The sequence below is a fragment of the Gadus morhua genome, chromosome 23 (genome assembly GCF_902167405.1).
Source record: "Gadus morhua chromosome 23, gadMor3.0, whole genome shotgun sequence".
Lineage (NCBI taxonomy): Eukaryota > Metazoa > Chordata > Actinopteri > Gadiformes > Gadidae > Gadus > Gadus morhua.
In genome coordinates this window covers 4,412,076-4,431,411 of record NC_044070.1, presented here as the reverse complement: position 1 = coordinate 4,431,411, position 19,336 = coordinate 4,412,076, and the positions used below count along the sequence as shown (strand labels likewise).

The window sequence follows — 19,336 nt, the reverse complement described above, 5'->3', positions numbered from 1 at the left end:
AGATGTGTTTTAAGCCAATATCTCTAACAAGTCTGACATGGTGATGCTTCCTGGCAATATACTTCAAGGTCTAACACACAGGATATAGCAGGTATATGTTGGCCTCTGGTATAATTACAGATGACGGCCACCTCACAGCTGCCTAAGAAGAGTAAACTAGCAAGATGATAGACAACTCTGCTGATTATATTATGACTGGTCCTGGTGATGGAATAAGTATTGAGTAGCCCACATCCACTTAAACCATGTATCTTCTTTATAATAGAATATCCACAGCAATCATATTAACTTTGAGTTGAACATATTATCAACATGTTTATGTGTCTTTATCGGCAGGGAGCTCGTAATATGATATGATATAAATTTTCTAGTGAGACATCAAGTTTGTTTTTTGTTTTTCACACAAAAGTTCAGACACCCTCACATGGACAGCTTTTTTCCCAATCCTTACGTAATTCCCATTTAAATGGTATGTATTGGTAGATACATAGATAACTGAAGTCATGAGAGCGGGAGAGTGAGACCCTGAGCGAGTGTGAGAGAGATATGGAGATATAGAATGAGAGAAATAAAGGGAGTTAAAGTTTCTACCGCGCAAGGGAGAGAGAAAGAGTTGCCATCCATTGGGATGAATCACTCCTCTTCTAGAGATCAGCTGTCTGGAAAAGAAATCGATGCAAGATCCCGCCTGCTTGTTCGCATAAAATCCTAGTATCGCTGCTCTTTCCCTGAGCCACCCCAGCGATACCACGCACCATGCTTCCTAACTAGCTCTTACATGGCCACCAGTCATCTGAGGTGAATCCAGTATTAGTTTCTGCAATGCTAACGCTAAGGCGACTCTGCAATGCCGCTGTGAAGCCATCCCCTCTGTGGTCATGACCTGTCAATGAGAAATCCGGGCCATGACACCAGCGCTATGGTCATAATCAAGACCGTCATCACCGTGGCCAGCACTACTGCGCGTCTCATCGCCTTGGTCACCTTAGCGACGGCGATGCGTGAAGATGTGAGGCCATAATGCGTTATCGGGGTGCATCAACAGTGATGGACTACAGGGCGTCTCGTTAAGAACACCCATCCCAGGAGACGGGGACTGTTTAGCTGTTGATGATGAGGCATCTGGAAATGGCATTCATCTCGTTTTCTCTCTCTCTCTCTCTCTCTCTCTCTCTCTCTCTCTCTCTCTCTCTCTCTCTCTCTCTCTCTCTCTCTCTCTCTCTCTCTCTCTTGCGCCACCTCTCGCTTACCCTCCTTCTCTCTCTGGTGGCTTTTTCATGTCCATGGTCCTCATGTTTGTCTATTAATATTTGTTCTTGATGGCCTTGACGTGTTCTATATCCTTCTTTATCTGTCTCCTTTCTCTCTCTCTCCCTCTCTCTTGATCTCCCTCTCTCTGACAGTAGGGCTATGTCTCTTTCTCTATCCATTATAGACGAGTCCTATGTTTGTCTCTCACAAGTGTTGTCTCCCTGTCTTTCTGTGTCAGACTAGACTCTCTCTCAGGGGTGTCATCTCTCTCCCTCTCTCTCTCTCTCTCTCTCTCTCTCTCTCTCCCTCTCTCTCTCTCTCTCTCTCTCTCTCTCTCTCTCTCTCTCTCTCTCTCTCTCTCTCTCTCTCTCGCTCCCGGAGCGTCCGGCCGCCGCCAAAGCAGTCCGGCAGTGTACTCCGGGAGCTGAACTGCATTTAAAATGATCGTTCTGCCCGTTCTGCCTCCATGCTGTCTGTGGTCCAACCAAAACAAACTACAGTGACAGAGGCCGCACTTATCTTGCGAACTTTGACCCTACGTCATATGCTGCCCCTTGCAAGCCAACCCCCCTAAGCCACCCAGAGATTCCCACTGATGTCTAAACAACACCGATGGCTCCATAGAGAGCCTCAAGTCTGAATCACTCTCAGGGTCGAGCCTCCTGATACAAAAATGCTGAAAAAATGCAGAGGACATGTCTGAAAACGTTGAATACTAGCAGTGGAGGGGGTCTTTTATTTTCAAAACGTTTTGTTTCTTCTCCCTATTGTGTAGAACAGTGGTTCTCAAACTTTATATACCGCGTTACACCTCAGTAAATATTTTTCTCCCTAATTGGCACAATTATGACCGATGTTATAAAATATTACAGAATACAACAGTGTGGCCTTGCAGCCCTGTTCAGAATGCAGGATGCATTCCTTACAATTATATTATTTGTTGGTTACTGTTGACAACTGTACAAAGGGAAAGAACTATAACCCCCCCCACACACACACACACACTCACACACACACACACACACACACACACACACACACACACACACACACACACACACACACACACACACACACACACACACACACACACACACACACACAGAGCAAGGGGCAAGTTACAACATTAAGAATAACAACTGTTTTTCATTCACACACACACACACACACACACACACACACACACACACACACACACACACACACACACACACACACACACACACACACACACACACACACACACACACACACACACACACAACCACAAGTGAGAATGATTGTATACAAACTACCTGTTTGAAAATGTTAGGCTGAATACAGATAATATTAAATGTACTCAGTACATCACCACATACCACCTGTGCTCGGTCCACTGTCGCCCACTTCAGTTTTTTACAGTTCAGCTCGAAAGATTATCCTCCTGTCCGCACACCTGGCCGGGAGCACGGATCAGGCACGATCACAGTGTTTTTGATTGCCGTCAGTTTAGCTTGTAATCGTGGATGCGCGTGCTACAACCCAACCATGAAACAGGCTGATATTGAAACAAAAATGGATGTGCCTTTGAGTTTCTTTTTCAGTCTGGAGGAGAAGAATGGACAAACTAAATCCATTCACTCTCTCCTATCAGACACTGAGTCACCTATGCCAGTCAGATCCAAAGGCGGGCTGTCCAGTTTTATTCTGCTTTGTATAGCAGTGAATATACAGAAAAGGAAGAACCTCTGTAAGCCTTTTGTGAAGGATTACCTAAGGTGTCAAGTGAATTAAACTTGCTTCTTGAAAGACCTTTAGGGTCTCCACTCTGCACTGCAGAGCATGGATGGAAGAAAACCCCTAGTGCTGATGGCTTGACTGTGGAGTTGTATAAAGCCTTTTGGGATGTTTTAAGAGACACATTTTAGAAGTCTTCAATGAAGGCCTGTCTGAGGGTGTTTGACCACTTTCCTGTCAGAGAGCAGTGATGACTTTGCTCCCAAAAGGGGATAATGTCCATCTCACATGCAATGTTGTGGGTGTCTCTGGACCGATGGGTCGAAAAGTGGGGTTGAAAAGTTTTCTTTGACTAATTTCCTTTTTGGAGCATGGTTTGGGAAAAATAATAAAACAAAATGGCAACCACTAAATTTTCTGGTGGGAGACGCCAAATGAATGAGTCTCAATCTCTGGTAGTAGGTACAACAAAGTGGAAGATAACCCAGGCCACCATGCAGTATCAGAGTTGGGCTGTAATGTCAAATCTGTAACGTCAAAATTCAGATCTTATAAAGCTATGAACAATTTGGAGACTTTTACCCGAGACATATTTTACATATTCTGATATTATTTAATGTCAATAAATGTAATTGAAAAATCTCTCTCTCTCTCTCTCTCTGTCTCTCTCTGTCTCTCTCTCTCTCTCTCTCTCTCTCTCTCTCTCTCTCTCTCTCTCTCTCTCTCTCTCTCTCTCTCTCTCTCTCTATCTCTATATATATATAGACAGACACATATATATTTCAAACAGGAGTGTAATGTCTTTTCCTCTCTCTCTCTCTCTCTCTCTCTCTCTCTCTATATATATATATATATATATATATATATATATGTCAGTTAAACGCGTTATTAACGGCGTTAAAAAAATATATCGCGCGATTAACGCAATTATTTTATATATATATATATATATATTTTTTTTTCTTTGGCTCAAAACAAAGAAGCAGTAGCCTGACTGCTATGTTCAAATGACATTTGTTCAAAGCAGTCGTTTAATTGCACTATAGGCTCTTTTTTTGTATCGTCCTGTTTTGATCAGTGTATATGCCAATGTTGTTATCAATAAAAAATAATTTGCACAAGGCAAGCCGATGCACTTCACCATGTTGATAAGAGAATTAAAATGAGAAGAATTATGGGACAAAAAAATCAAGGGATATTTAGCATAGAAAAATAATTTGCGATTAATCGCGATTAATTAGAGTTAACTATGACATTAATGCGATTAATCACGATTAAATATTTTAATCGCTTGACAGCTCTAATATATATATATATATATACATTTCAAACAGGAGTGTAATGTCTTAGTCTCTCTCTCTCTCTCTCTCTCTCTCTCTCTCTCTCTCTCTCTCTCTCTCTCTCTCTCTCTCTCTCTCTCTATATATATATATATATATACATTTCAAACAGGAGTGTAATGTCTTAGTCTCTCTCTCTCTCTCTCTCTCTCTCTCAGCCAGGAGTGTGTAGCGACGGAGGACAGTCATCAGGTCTTCTTCTGCTGCTGTGAGGGAAACTTCTGCAACGAGCGCTTCACCCACCAGCCCCCCAACGGACCGAGTGAGTGTGTGTGTGTCTGTAGTGCATTGTTATGTGATATTTTCTGTTAGCATAGTGATGGGAGACGTTTGTCCGTATTACCTATGTGTGTTTATGTGTTCAATATAAACATGATTATGATTCTGTTTTTGGCTTAACTTATAAACCATTGTTTGTATTTGTGTGTGAGCATGTGTGACCGTGTGTTTGGGTGTCTTATTTGTTGATATGAACATAACATTATACTGTTTTACTAGCCACATTATAATTAACACTTTACACTTTATAATTAATGATTTAGATACTGTCTGTTTTGTTTGCCCTGTTTATTCCGTTTGTCTTTAATTTAGCATTTCCTTAAGCATTTACTTTAGCGTATTTTTTTTTTCTTTAGTACTTTGTAATCTTATTGTAGTGTATTTTACCCTGTTGGGCTGTTGATAGTAACAAAGGGATTTCCCCTCCGGGGGATTCATAAAGTTCTTATCTATCTATCTGTCTATCTATCTATCTATCTATCTATCTATAATCGTTATAATTATGTGTGTGTGTCTCTCTCAGCTTTCCAAAAACCTCCCCCCAGCTCCAGTGTGCTCAGTGTGAGTGTGTATTGCCTGCTGCCCATCACCACGCTGTCCCTGTTGCTGCTCTCCGCCCTCTGGATGTACCGCCACCGCAAGCCCCCGTACGGACACGTGGACATCATCGAGGTCAGGGCACACACACACACACACACACACACACAACCCCACGTACAAGGGCACATACAAAAGCTCCATGAAGATACAGGTGCAGACATTAAAACATCGATATACGCACACAGACACGCACACGTAGATACACGCATACACATACCGCACACATATATACAGGTACACACACACACACACACAAATATACACACATACATAAATAGAGGAACACACATAGATACATACATACGTTTTCAGACAGACAACCTGTACACAGGCAAACCGAGATTGTGTCTCTGCTCCCCCTTGTGTTGAGCTTGTGACACTGCAGTTTAGGAGCAGTCCAGTTCAATTTCGGATGGCATTTCAAGCCGCCATTAAAACATGGGCTGCCTTTATATAGCACTTCTGTAGCCCCTATAGGCACTCCAAGAACTTTCAAAATAATCCCCCTCAGTCACTTCAAAATCACACTCGTAGGCTTTACAAGGTGACACCCTCCTTGTTACCAGTTAAGAGCTGCACTGTCTTGGATTACAAGGTTTTTCTAGGAGTGGCTGAAGAATCAAACTACCAACCCAAACCTGAAATAAATGTCCACATTCCAAACGGAGCATGCCTGCTCTCAATAGAACAATATAAAAGATAAACAGTGTTGTGGCATTTTGACCGGTAGATCGTTTAGATAATTCATCTATTATACTAAAAAACATTATAGATTGCATTGATAAAATAATGGACGATAACACATTTGAAATGACTGGACTACATGCGTGTCGGCTGGAAGAATACTGTAGAATAGATTAGACTTGAACACAGTAGCGTTGAATAGAGCAGAATAGAATGGACAACAAAAGAGTAGACAAGAAAATAGTATACAAAGCCCACTCTTATGGTTAAGTGTTCATCTTACCAGGAATTGCATCAGTCTGATCTCTACATTCTGATGAATGAGTAAGTCTCTCACTCATGTCTTCTCTCTCTCCACAACGCTTCTCCCTGTAGGACCCGGGGCCAGGGCCCTCCTCCCCTCTGGTGGGGCTCAAACCCCTGCAGTTGCTGGAGATCAAAGCCAGGGGGCGCTTTGGCTGCGTGTGGAAGGCCCAGATGATGAACGAATATGTGGCCGTCAAGGTGTTCCCTATGCAGGTGTGTGTGACTGAAAGCTAATGGAGCACTTTCAGATCAAAATTTAGGTTTACCTTTTTATTCAAAGTCTTTGAAAAAAGAGACGAGCCAATCAGTCATTGATGGAAGGAACCAGCAACTTTTGTTTGTAGTCACACTCTCTCTCTCTCTCTCTCTCCCCCCCCTCTCTCTCTCTCTCTCTCTCTCTCTCTCTCTCTCTCTCTCTCTCTCTCTCTCTCTCTCTCTCTCTCTCTCTCTCTCTCCCTCTCACTCTCCCCCTCTCTCTCTCTCTCTCTCTCTCTCTCTCTCTCTCTCTCTCTCTCTCTCTCTCTCTCTCTCTCTCTCTCTCTCTCTCTCCCTCTCTCTCTCCCTCTCTCTCTCTCTCTCTCTCTCTCTCTCTCTCTCTCTCTCTCTCTCTCTCTCTCTCTCTCTCTCCAGGACAAGTTTTCCTGGGAGAGTGAGCGGGACATCTACGCCACGCCGGGCATGAGACACGAGAACCTTCTGCGCTACATCGGAGCGGAGCGCCGCGGCAGCAGCCTGGACAGCGAGCTATGGCTCATCACAGAGTTCCACGAGAGGGTGAGCGTGTGTGTGTGTGTGTGTGCGTGTGCGTGTGCGTGTGCGTGTGCGTGTGTGTGTGTGTGTGTGTGTGTGTGTGTGTGCGTGTGTGTGTGTGCGTGTGCGTGTGTGTGTGTGTGTGTGTGTGTGTGTGTGCGTGTGTGTGTGTGTGTGTGCGTGTGTGTGTGTGTGTGTGTGTGTGTGTGTATGTGTGTGTGTGTGTATGTGTGTTTGTGTGTGTGCTCATTGTGTGTGTTTTGTCCAGATAAGAATAAAATGTTATTTAAAACCGGCATTGTGTTGACCAATAGCACCTTTGACATACACACACACACACACACACGCAAGCATGCACGCACGCACACAAACACACGCTCACACACTAGGGCAGGGTATCGTGGCCAATTTCCTAAATCGATCAGATTTCGATTCATAATGTTCTGAATCGAATAATCTTGATTCGAGCCGATTCGATTCGATTCGATCTGCTATTAAATAATGAAAATGGCTCAACTGTGTTACAAAATACAAATGTCTTTTCTTTTTTCTTTTCAGCTTAAACAACAGGTTTTAAGTGCAAACTTGTAAATTGGACAGTTTAAACTTAAATCGATCTCATGCCCTATGAATCGATATTGCAAAATTTAAATGAAATCGATCGGAAATCGATTAAATTGATTTTACCCAGCCCTATCGCACACATTCGCAGATTGCACATAATTCTCTTAACCAACAGGACATTTTGTTCATGCAGACACACACGCACGCACACGCGTACACACACACACACACACAAAAAAAAGACACACACTCACACACACACACACACACAAACACACACACACTCACACACACACACACACACACACACACACACAAATAAAGTAAAGTAATGCAATGATGGTGTGTTCGTCATGGGGATGTATAAATAAGGACAGTCAGCCGTCCTCCAGGAGCTCATCCAACCCTCAACTGCAGTTTGTAGTTACACTCCCTTACACTCTCTCTCTCTCTCTCTCTCTCTCTCTCTCTCTCTCTCTCTCTCTCTCTCTCTCTCTCTCTCTCTCTCTCTCTCTCTCTCTCTCTCTCTCTCTCTCTGTCTTGGCTGTCAGCTGATAGCCATAGCCCTAACCCTAACAAGCAAAGCCTTTCTCTCTGCCTGTAGTTAAAATCAAATTCAATGTTCAACATGCTTTATTGGCATTAAACACATGCTCTTCCTTCCTGCCTGCCTCAACTCATTAGACGTTTTGTGTGTGTGTGTGTTTGTGCAGGGCTCTCTGTCCGACTACCTGAAGGGGAACATCCTGGCCTGGAGCGACCTCTGTCACATTGCGGAGTGCATGGCCCGGGGCCTAGCTTACCTCCACGAGGACATCCCCCGCTTCAAGGGAGAGGGGCCCAAACCTGCCATCGCCCACAGGTGTCTCTCGCCCCTCTCTCAACAGAACATGACAACAACACCTATGCATCACTAGTGTGCCTGTAGTGGTACTCGCGGGCGCGCACACCTGTGTATGTAAATGGTAAATGGACTGCGTTATGTAGCGCTTCTCTAACCAGGGACCGCTCAAAGCGCTTTTTTATATGGCCCAACATTCACCCGTTCATGCACACATTCGCACACCGACGGCGGAGTCAACCACGCAGGGCGGCAGCCAGCTCGTCAGGAGCAGTCAGGGTGAGGCGTCTCGCTCATGGACACCTCGACACTCGTCAAGGAGGAGCCGGGGGTCTAATTAGCGACTTTCCGGTTACCAGCCAACACACTCTACCTCCTCAGCCACATGCCGCCCCACATGTGTGTGCTTGAGTAAAGGCATTGCCCTCAAACTGCTATTTTGAGGTCAAATCTCGATCTCAATTTGTTTTGTTAAATTTTACGCAGAATGACAGTCGTGGTCGATGGGATTTTTGATTCTGAATTAATGTCAACGTTTCCTTATGCCTGCGCACAATTGTCTCGGTGAATGGTTTGCAAGTCAATGCATGATTATTGTGATTGAACCGTAACATTATTTCTCTGTGTGCGTGTGTCTCATAGGGATTTCAAGAGTAAGAATGTGATGTTGAAGATGGATCTAACAGCCGTGATCGGGGACTTTGGTCTGGCTGTGGTCTTTGAGCCTGGGGAGCCACCTGGAGACACGCACGGCCAGGTGAGCAAGAGGGACGTGTGTGTGTGTTTTATAATTGTGCTTCTTAGAGTGTGTGTGTGTGTGCGTGTGTGTGTTTGTGTGTTCGTGTTTGTGTGTGTGTGTGTCTGTATAACTATGTTGTTGTTTTTTTTGTGTGTGTGTGTGTGTGTGTATAATTAGATTGTCTGTGTATATGTTGTGGTGTGTGTGTATCCGTATGTGTAACTGCTCCGTGTGTGTCCTGGCCAGGTGGGCACGCGGCGCTACATGGCCCCAGAGGTCCTGGAGGGAGCCATCAACTTCCAGAGGGACGCCTTCCTCAGGATAGACATGTACGCCATGGGCCTGGTGCTCTGGGAGCTGGTGTCCCGATGCAAGGCGTCTGATGGTGGGACACACACGGACACACACAGACACACACACACACACACACACACACGCACACACACACACACACACATACACACACACCACACACACACACACACACACACACACACACACACACACACACACACACACACACACACACACACATAAAGACAGTCATCCACATGTAAGCACTTACATCGGCAAATTGACATACACACGAATAGAAACATTCACTCAAACATATTCATATTCCGTCTCATAATTTGTGTCTGTGTCTGTGTCTGTATGTGTGTCTTTGTGTGTGTGTCTTTGTGTGTGTGCGTGTGCGTGTGCGTGTGCGCGCGCGTGTGTGTGTGTGTGTGTGTGTTTGTGTGTGTGTGTGTGCGTGTGTGTGTGTGTGTGTGTGTGTGTGTGTGTGTGTGTATGTGTCTGTGTGTGTGTCTTTGTGTTTGTGTGTGTGTGAAGGTCCAGTGGATGAGTACCTGCTGCCGTTCGAGGAGGAGATCGGTCAACACCCCACTCTGGAGGACCTGCAGGAGGTGGTGGTCCACAAGAAGCTAAGGCCCGTGTTCAAGGACTGGTGGCTCAAACACAACGTGAGGAGACACGCACACATTCATGCACGCATGCATCGATCTATCCGTTGCTCTATTTCTCCATCGCTACATCTGTCTAGCGGCCCTCTCTTGCTCTTTCTATCCATTTCTCTATCTATTGCTCTATCTGTCTATTGCTCTATCTATCGACAACATATCTCTTTGTTTTTCTGTTTCTCTGTCATGATATTTCTACACACATATTTCTATTTCATGATATGTCTCTCTCTCTCCCTCTCTCCCTCTCTCTCTCTCTATGTCTCTCTCTATGTCTCTCTCTCCCTCTTTCCCTCTCTCTCTCTCTCTCTCTCTCTCTCTCTCTCTCTCTCCCTCTCTCTCTCCCTCTCTCTCTCTCTCTCTCTCTCTCTCTCTCTCTCTCTCTCTCTCTCTCTCTCTCTCTCTCTCTCTATGTCTCTCTCCCTCGACATGTCTCTCTCTCCTGCGGTCTCCGGTGCAGGGCCTGGGCCTGATGTGTGAGACGGTGGAGGAGTGCTGGGACCACGACGCCGAGGCTCGCCTGTCGGCGGGCTGCGTAGAGGAACGGATCTCACAGATCCGCCGCCTCAACGCCACCATAATTCCGCCTACCTCCGAGAACCACGCCCTGCTGGTCTCCATGGTCTTGCCCGTTCCCATGGTCACCAATGTGGACCTGCCCCCCAAAGAGTCCAGCATATGATCACTCAAGACACTTGACGTAAAACAACAACCCTTGACCTTTTCAATTATCTCCCCAATTTTTTTTCCGGAGACCTGACATTACCCAGAATTCCTGGAGTTCACTTCAACTTCCTCTTCCTGACGTACGACTAACTGTGCTAACTAAGCTAGAGGAACAACACGGACACACAAACACACACACAGATATAAATGCACAAATAACACACACTATACCCTCTCAGTGGAATTTAACTATTTCAGGCCCACGTTCCACATGAATGCCGCTGCTATTGAACATGTGCTATGAGTGCAATCTCTCTCTCTCTCTCTCTCTCTCTCTCTCTCTCTCTCTCTCTCTCCGTCTCACTCTCTTGCCATCTCTCTCTCTCTCTCTCTCTCTCTCTGTCTCACTCTCTTGCCATCTCTCTCTCCCTCTCCATCCCTCCCTCGCCCTTTCTCATGCTCTGTCTCTCTGTCTGTCTATATTTTGTAACCATACTACCAGCACATGTTGTGTATTTTACATTTGAACGTTTCACGTTTCAATGACATAGTTCAAACGGCTGACGCACACACACACACACACACACACACACACACACACACACACACACACACACACACACACACACACACACACACACACACACACACACACACACACACACACACACCACGTCAATATGCATTCAGGGTCCGACTGAGTGAATGATCTTTCTCTAGGAACCTCAGCGACAACTATATTTTTGCTTTTGATCTTTTATGGACTTTTTTAGACGGTTTTCTCTGGTATTCCATCTTCCTTGTCCAATTATTCAGAACTGTATTTTGGTAGCAGGTACAGAAAAATAAGCAGTTCTCGTACTGATAACACACTCACCTGCCTGCCAAGCAGCCTGCCTTCTGTGTCACCTAGCAACCACCTACCACCCAGCATTGGATGATTTTACAACAATGCTGCAAAAATCCCTGTAGGAACACGACTGTTACATAAACACACACACACACATACACGCACACCCACACACACACACACACACACACACACACACACACACACACACACACACACACACACACACACACACACACACACACACACAATAACACAAACATCAAGAACCTACTTCTGTTCAAGGAGTTTTTTTACAACTGTTTATGTTCTTTTTTACACCTTGAATTTGACCTTCTTTCCTCAGTCTGCTGGCGCTATAAACACAATACATACCTTCGGATCGAACGGGTTGAATCCAAAAAAACACAGGATAAATGTCAGGTCAGCTCGGCAAGAAGCAGCAAAAGCGTTTTTTTATGTGAAAGAACGAAATTTGACATGGTTTGTTTTGAAAACAAGAGCTTGTTTTTTCTTTTTTTTTCGTTGCTCATTTTTATTCTGACTGAAGACTGGGAAAGAGGACTGTCTTGGAATGGAGATTGGAACGGGTCGTTTTTCCTTCAGGAAACCAACCTTGCATGTCACGTTTTTTCGAGATCGGTTGAGAGAACACCCAACCTCAGCATTATGGTTGGCACGGCAATGAACTTCTCAGGTAACCAGGTCTACCAGGGACAAGGGGTGTGGATTTTGGAGAGGAGGAAAGACCCAAGTGGCCGGCGAGAGACTTTGGCGAGGCTTGTCTGTAAAATGCCTGTTGGCCGTCCTGAAATAAGTACATTTTCAAGGTGCCCAAACAAGAGGTTGAAACACTGGTTCCCCTAAGGTGCAAAGACCTCTTAATGCATCCACATTATGCAGTCAGCGTGTGACTGTGTTTTGGAGCCTTTTGAGTCTACGTGAATGTTTCTGTTTGTGTGTGTGTCTGTTTGTTTGTGTGTGTGTGTATCTGTTTGTGTGTGTGTGTGTGTGTGTGTGTGTATGTGTGTGTGTGTGTGTGTGTGTGTGTGTGTGTGTGTGTGTGTGTGTGTGTGTGTGTATGGTATATAATGAATTTTTTCTTTTTTCAAATGCCTTGTTTCTTGTGAGATTTCTTACTATCAATATGAATTGGCCAGTGAATGATCCGTCACCCGGAAGTTCACAACATTTCTTATTTCCTGGCCAAACTGCAACGCCACAAACCACCGTTGGAACCACTGGCCTTCAACTGTGGCCGCCATGGATTAAGGTTTCCCTGTTCCCATCTCTCCGTACAGTTCTCCAGCCATGAGACATCGGTGCAGTGTGAACTCCCAGCCTGGCCAGTTGTACCACGTCTCCGTGTGGGGCTCATGTCGTGTGTTTGACCTGTTGAGTTAGGATCCCATGCAGAGCAGAGGACTGGGTAAGAATCCAGGGACAGTGAGTTAGAGGTCAGCGTTAGAGGTCTCTGCTTCCTCCCTGCTCTGACCTCTTCTTTGCACTCCTCTCATGTTGCTCTGTGCATCCTCCCCGGACCAAAACCATGCTTTCTGTTGCCTTGGAAACAGGCCACAAACAGCTCAGCACATAACACACACATTTTTATGCACACACACACACACGCACACACACACGCACACGCACACACACACACACACACACACACACACACACACTCATCCCTCAATATATGACAATAAGTACTTTAAACAAACAAAGCAAACTGAGGATTATGTCTTTTCGTGTTTCTTTCACTCAGCTTGGGAGCCGAATGTGTTTTTTGTCCTTCTGTGATGCCATACACGGAACCATGAATGTCCAACATGCTGCTGTTGATGATTCAAAAACTCAAAGATGAATATATTTCTGTATCTTCTTTTTTTTTTATTAGTTGTGATTTTTACTTTCAGTGCATTGAACACATGCAACAACTCTCTCTCTCTCTCTCTCTCTCTCTCTCTCTCTCTCTCTCTCTCTCTCTCTCTCTCTCTCTCTCTCTCTCTCTCTCTCTCTCTCTCTCTCTCTCGCTCTCTTAGTCTCTCTTCCCCCCTCTCTGTGAGGTTAGCAGAGAGCGGGGAAGGGGTGCGTTGCAGAGCCACACGTGTCAAAATATTCAAAATTGTCAGGGACAATAAGGCGCTAAAGCTAGTGAAGAGATTGCATGCGTGAAAGAAAAAAAAAATTGATAATAATAATTATAATAATTATAATTATAATAATCATAATAATACATGACCGGAAAAAATATAGGAAAAACAAGAAAAAGTCAGAACGATTACTGCTCATCAACCACAAATCACCTCAAACAAAACACACAGATATACCTCAGATGACTTTTTCTACGTCTTGTAAGTCCTGTTTCTATATTTTATTAGTTGTGTTGACGACTTGTAGTAAACATATTTTATTGTACTTTTTTTTATTTTGTAGATTTTACAGTATATAATTAGGGTATACATTATGTTTCCAATAGGTTTTATTGAAGGATGTGCTACCCGGTCAATGTTTCCCCACTAAGTCTGAAAAAAAATTATTATAAAGGTGGTAACTTTAAGGGATGGTAAATACAGAAACGCTGCAGTCTCAAGTGGGCCGTGGACCTATTGGTTTATTTTTTTATCCCTTGTAGTTAATGCTGTTTGTCTCAGCGTGGTGCTGTTGCATAGAGCATACTGGAACCATGGCCCTTGTAAATAGTATTTTACCGTTGAACCGAATTGTTGATCCTCTTTCTAGACATTGTTCCCTCGACTAGACTAGCTGCTCTCTTCTATTCTCTTTGCTGTAGTCAAAGCTATTCTTGCTTCCTCCCCTCTTCTTCCTCGCCTTTCCAGAATCCCTCTTCTTCCTTCATCACAATCTGCTGGTTTTGCCTCTACTTGCCACTCCCCTCCCTCCTTCTTCTCTTTCTTTTCTATACAGTGGGACCTTGGAATCTCCTTGTTCTCCTGCGTGGACCCCTCACAGCATTGTGTTCAGCCCACAGTCTCTGCTTGTACGATAGGCCTGAATGGAGGCAGGAGAAGGAAAGGAAATGAGAATAGCGATTGTAAATTCTATACAAAGAATTGAATTATACACTTCTCATTTGATGTTGTAAGTGTAATTATTTCCTTTTCGAAACCAGGCTGTCTTTGAAAATATTAAAGATTTTCTAAAGAAGACGACATAAGTTCAGGGAAATAATTGTAACCCTCATATTTTATATAAGACTTACCTTGATAATCTGTGTCTGGGATCACAGTCAAAAGTGATCAGATGAAGACATAACACATTATAATACAATTATCCATTGAAAACCAAGCAACTAGATTTTTCCTTGACATGATATAAACTGTGCCATATCTTTAACTAATATTAGTCAGTTGATGCATTCCTTCTACATGTCGAGTTCAACTTAAATTAATATAAATTCGCTAACCAGCATTTTGAAACCACTATTTTTGTATTGAAATGGTACAGTGCCATAGAATATGGTTGTGTTGACTGCCATGCTGGGAGTGCTGTTGAGATCATAAGAATACCCACGGCGGTGTTACTATGCCACAAGGGAGGCGGAAGGGGAACTTCACTGTCTCTGCAATATCTTTCTTGCTTTTCTCTCATGTTTTCTTCCATTTACATCTTCCATTCTTCATATCTGTGGGGTCTGTTCCTTGTCTCAAAGCAGAAACAAAAAGGAAAGATGGATGGGAAAGTAAACACAGGTGGTACCTTCAATATTGTCCTCAAGTTCCGCCCTACAGTGAACCCCATAACATCAGCCATACATAAGGTTGTGATGAATATATGTATGTAACAGACATAACTTCTAGATATCTGGATAGAAAGCATACTTTATATATTTGGCTACCAAAAGGAATCAATCAGAAAAAGTTTTTTTCACTAACAAAACCAATTCTGCCAACATTTTGCAAATCCTTCAATGTATTCAAACCCCTACTGGACAGAAGCATTTGGAAATGGCATTATAGGTTTGTTAATTCCCTAAGTGACTCCATAAGTATTACTGCTTTAATGTCCACCACAGTATGGCAGCATGACAGTATCTCGCAACATATTTATCTGCTGATCTGGGTCTTTGGTTGTCTTTGTTGGTGCCTCTCTTCATCTCTCTTTTCTTTTCACTCAACTCCCTTTACACTTCTTCTTCTTCTGCATCTTCTTCTTCTTCCCTGATCATCAGTAAATGAGAAAAAAAGTTGTTCAATGATTTGCCTGTATTTAGTGGTTTAATTTGTTAATCGTCCCAATTTACAATTGAGTGATGAAAACAAAATCCTTCAAATACTCAATAATGTGAATATGCATTTGGTTGCGATTTAACAAAATTGTCCGAAAACATCCTTCTCTCAGACTCACGGTCAATAGGATTCAGAGTAAGAAAGATAATCCTGAATCAGAATTAATTTATTTGACCTGAATGTGTACTTTTATGATACATATTAACAGAACCCAGCCAGTATTCATCTCTTGATGTAGAACAACAGTGAGTTAGTGAACAGTGAGACATACACAGATGCCATCAACAAGCACACTCACTTAATGAGTTGGATGGTAGGTGTTTCAGAAACCTATTACCTAATTTACAGCTTGACGGGCAGAAAAGTTGTACTCAAGAGCACCATAGCGGACAGGAAATGGTACTATAGCACTTGATAACGTTTAAAATATTTGGAAATAAACACAATTTCAATTCCATTGGGTCTTTTAAGTTGTTGGTATGAGATAAATATATATATACCTAACAACAGCTTATGAATAGATTGAAAAGACTCTTGAAAACACAGCTGTTCTTATTTATTTAGTTGTTGGATGTGATGTCCTTCTGCAATCTACGACTAAATGTAGCCTCTGAAACCTTATCAACGTGTGGGCAAACATGCTTCCAAGCCTAAACTGGCGTGGGGTGAGATATTCAATTGCCCTGTCGGGTCAAACAATGGATGGGACGCTCAGCTGAGTTAGCCTCGGTTGAGTTAGCCTGGCAAGTTATGCTTCCATTCTACCGGCAAGTGATGCAGTAGCAACATATTTCAAATATTTAACAGACCTGTGAATTATATCAAAAACCAACAGTAACCTCATCCTGTGCAAAATGGCCTCTACCGAGTGAACTAAATCTACAGCTGAACTGTAGATTTTTTAACAAGTGAAACGTCAGTGAAAAGTCCATGGTTGTTGTTTTTTCCTGTAACAATCCACGACACTGGGATGATGGTCGATGTCAGAAATAATGCTGTAATTATGAGAATTTCAATGTAAATTATGTTTCTAGTCAAGCCCATTTTATTTTAAGAGGCATGGGGAAGATATGCTACGATTTTAATTTGCTCAGCCATGTGGATGAATAACTGATCTTAGGTTTGATTCCCAAAGTGCACCCCTTGACAATGACAATGTGAACCCCAACCTGCTCGGCTTGGATTTTCTCTGGATAAATTGGAGGACTTGGATTCAAAGGACTTAAAGTTTATACAAATTATACCTGTATGGAGAGGGGAGTCATTCAGTGTGGATATTAATCTCCTCTATTACCATATCATACCAAAAGCTTCCATAATACATACATTACATAACTCCTGTAATTTGTGACCATATAGTCATTATTGTCAGTTTATTTAAGCATTTTAAGCTAGGCTTTTTGTCTGGCTGTATTTCTTAGTTTCCTTTTCTGAATCATAAATCGAAGGAGAATCCCACTAAAGAGTAATGCCGGACATTATAAGTCAACATAAAAACGGTATAAACGCAATGCACACACAAATATATTTTTCGACATTTCCGAATATCCCAGTCTTCGACCACCAATGCAAACTGATGGGTTTCCTTGGTATTTGTCAAGGGGTTGGATGAACAAAGGGGTCTCCCAGCTATTTGTCAATCGTTCTTATTAATAAAGTGCTGTTTCCTCAGGGGAGGAGAGAGAGAGGTCAACGACATAAAAGCAGTCGGATTTGACTCATCTGTCTCTGCACCTTGGTGGATTGGGGTGTGCAAGGCTGGCTGAGTCCTGATTTGAATGACATTCCCAAACTTTACATGTTAATCAAAAAAAAGCAAGGCACGGTTTGTTTTCGAAAAAGCAACGGAAGGGATCTGTGATAGACACAGAAATGGAAACATTTTCAATAGGTTATATTTGTTGTATTTATTGCATAAACTGTATTCAGAATCCACATCATGGAAGGAATGGGATTGTAATTAGAAATAAGAAAAAAGGTTTTTAAAGGTGAAATGCCAAATCAGGATATTGCTGTCTTTGCAGAACTCAGTCCTTCTCCATCACAATGGGGATGAATTTGTGAAATGTTAATCTTGTATCTCGTTTCCCTGTTTTAGCTGAGCTGTAGACGGCCGAGAAATTCTTATACTACTGATTCTCAACATGCTATAAAGAATTTAAAAAAAGAAAGAAGGCAAAAATGCTTTATGACTAACAACCTTGACATGGTGAAAACTGGTTTTGGTTCAGGTTTAAAAAATAAATCTCAAGTGTACGTATGGAGCTTCGGTTTTCTGTAGATATATGCATATATATAATATATATATGAACAGATGGATTTTTTTTCTCCAAAAAAAACTTTTGCGACATGCATTTAAGAGACAACACCATTTCCCCCACCACCTCCTTGAGGGAGAAGTAGAAACCTAGTCTTGTTATAACGGTTAGACAAGATTCATATTGTTTTTTACCAGCAAAGATCCTTCGAACATATCCATATAATTTGCAACAATGACTGAACATGCCTTTGTTATGTTTCTTATGCTTTTGGATTATCTTTTGTAGTGGTTCAAATTGAAAAACAAAAAAGACGACCAGGCTATAGAGACGAGGTAGTCTAGTTTTGAATACAATGAGGGAACTGTACTCTTGATGTGTGTATGTGCGTTCCTCCCTTGGTCTCTCTCTCTTCCTATCTCTCTCTCTCTCCACAGTGCCAGGACCATTGTATGAACGAATGTAGTGCTAGTCCACAGGAGGCACATACACACACACAACTAATTACTATTGAAAAAAACAGTGAAAAAAAAGGATTATCGCATCATTATCTTTTTGTATATAAAACAATAAAATAATGTAAATTAACTTCATCTGGAGCCCGTTGTCATGTTTTAACCCACCTGTTGCAAGTCCACCTCTGTAGAAAAAAAGGTATATGATATAGATTTCAGTTGTTTACACGCAGGTATTTTAATACAGTGTGCTTGGCCTCATGTGCCTAGCCCCAAATGGTAGACCCTGTACACAGGAACACTCTGGGGAATCTCTCATGTTTATTCAATATTCACACACTTCAACAAATAAACTATTGTGTAACACTATTCCTACTAGGGTAAAAACTAGTTAATGCAAATGCCAAATCTAAACCAATATTAATTACAATTGGGATATGTGCTTTAGCCTGTGCTTAACAGTGTTTGAAGGCTGAAAATAAAAAAATATCCTTTCTGTGAAATAGCCTTCTTGTTTTGATGTCTGGCCTTGGGGTATTTGACATTATATATAACTAGAGTTTTTGCACGCGCATTGGGCGCGCTCAACTTCTAGTTGTAATTAAACCCATAGCAATAATGTGGAAACCCCCGTCGATAATGTAAACATTTTCTGAGCGCATAATATAATAACATTTTGCCTATAATGTTACAACGTATAACATTCGTTCACCAAAAATGACTCTTAAAACCAGTGCCAACATTTAAATATTTATAACCATTCAGCGAACAAAAGGCAACAGGCTCATTATCATTTTGGGGGCCACTCAATGACATGCAGAAGCG

At 42.7% G+C, this 19,336-nt stretch overlaps 1 protein-coding gene across 1 annotated transcript in view; it reads left to right on the top strand.

Annotated features, from left to right (window-relative positions):
• The window catches only part of acvr2ba (activin A receptor type 2Ba), a 43,872-nt gene extending 25,223 nt beyond the window's left edge, over positions 1-18,649 (top strand). Inside the window, exons 3-11 of the mRNA XM_030349361.1 lie at positions 4,466-4,569; positions 5,110-5,258; positions 6,246-6,389; positions 6,807-6,950; positions 8,204-8,352; positions 8,974-9,088; positions 9,317-9,455; positions 9,905-10,035; positions 10,493-18,649. Of these exons, the coding sequence (XP_030205221.1) occupies positions 4,466-4,569; positions 5,110-5,258; positions 6,246-6,389; positions 6,807-6,950; positions 8,204-8,352; positions 8,974-9,088; positions 9,317-9,455; positions 9,905-10,035; positions 10,493-10,714 (1,297 nt within the window). The 3' untranslated portion in view covers positions 10,715-18,649. The remainder of the gene's footprint in view (positions 1-4,465; positions 4,570-5,109; positions 5,259-6,245; positions 6,390-6,806; positions 6,951-8,203; positions 8,353-8,973; positions 9,089-9,316; positions 9,456-9,904; positions 10,036-10,492) is intronic.
• The last annotated feature ends 687 nt before the right edge of the window (positions 18,650-19,336 follow it).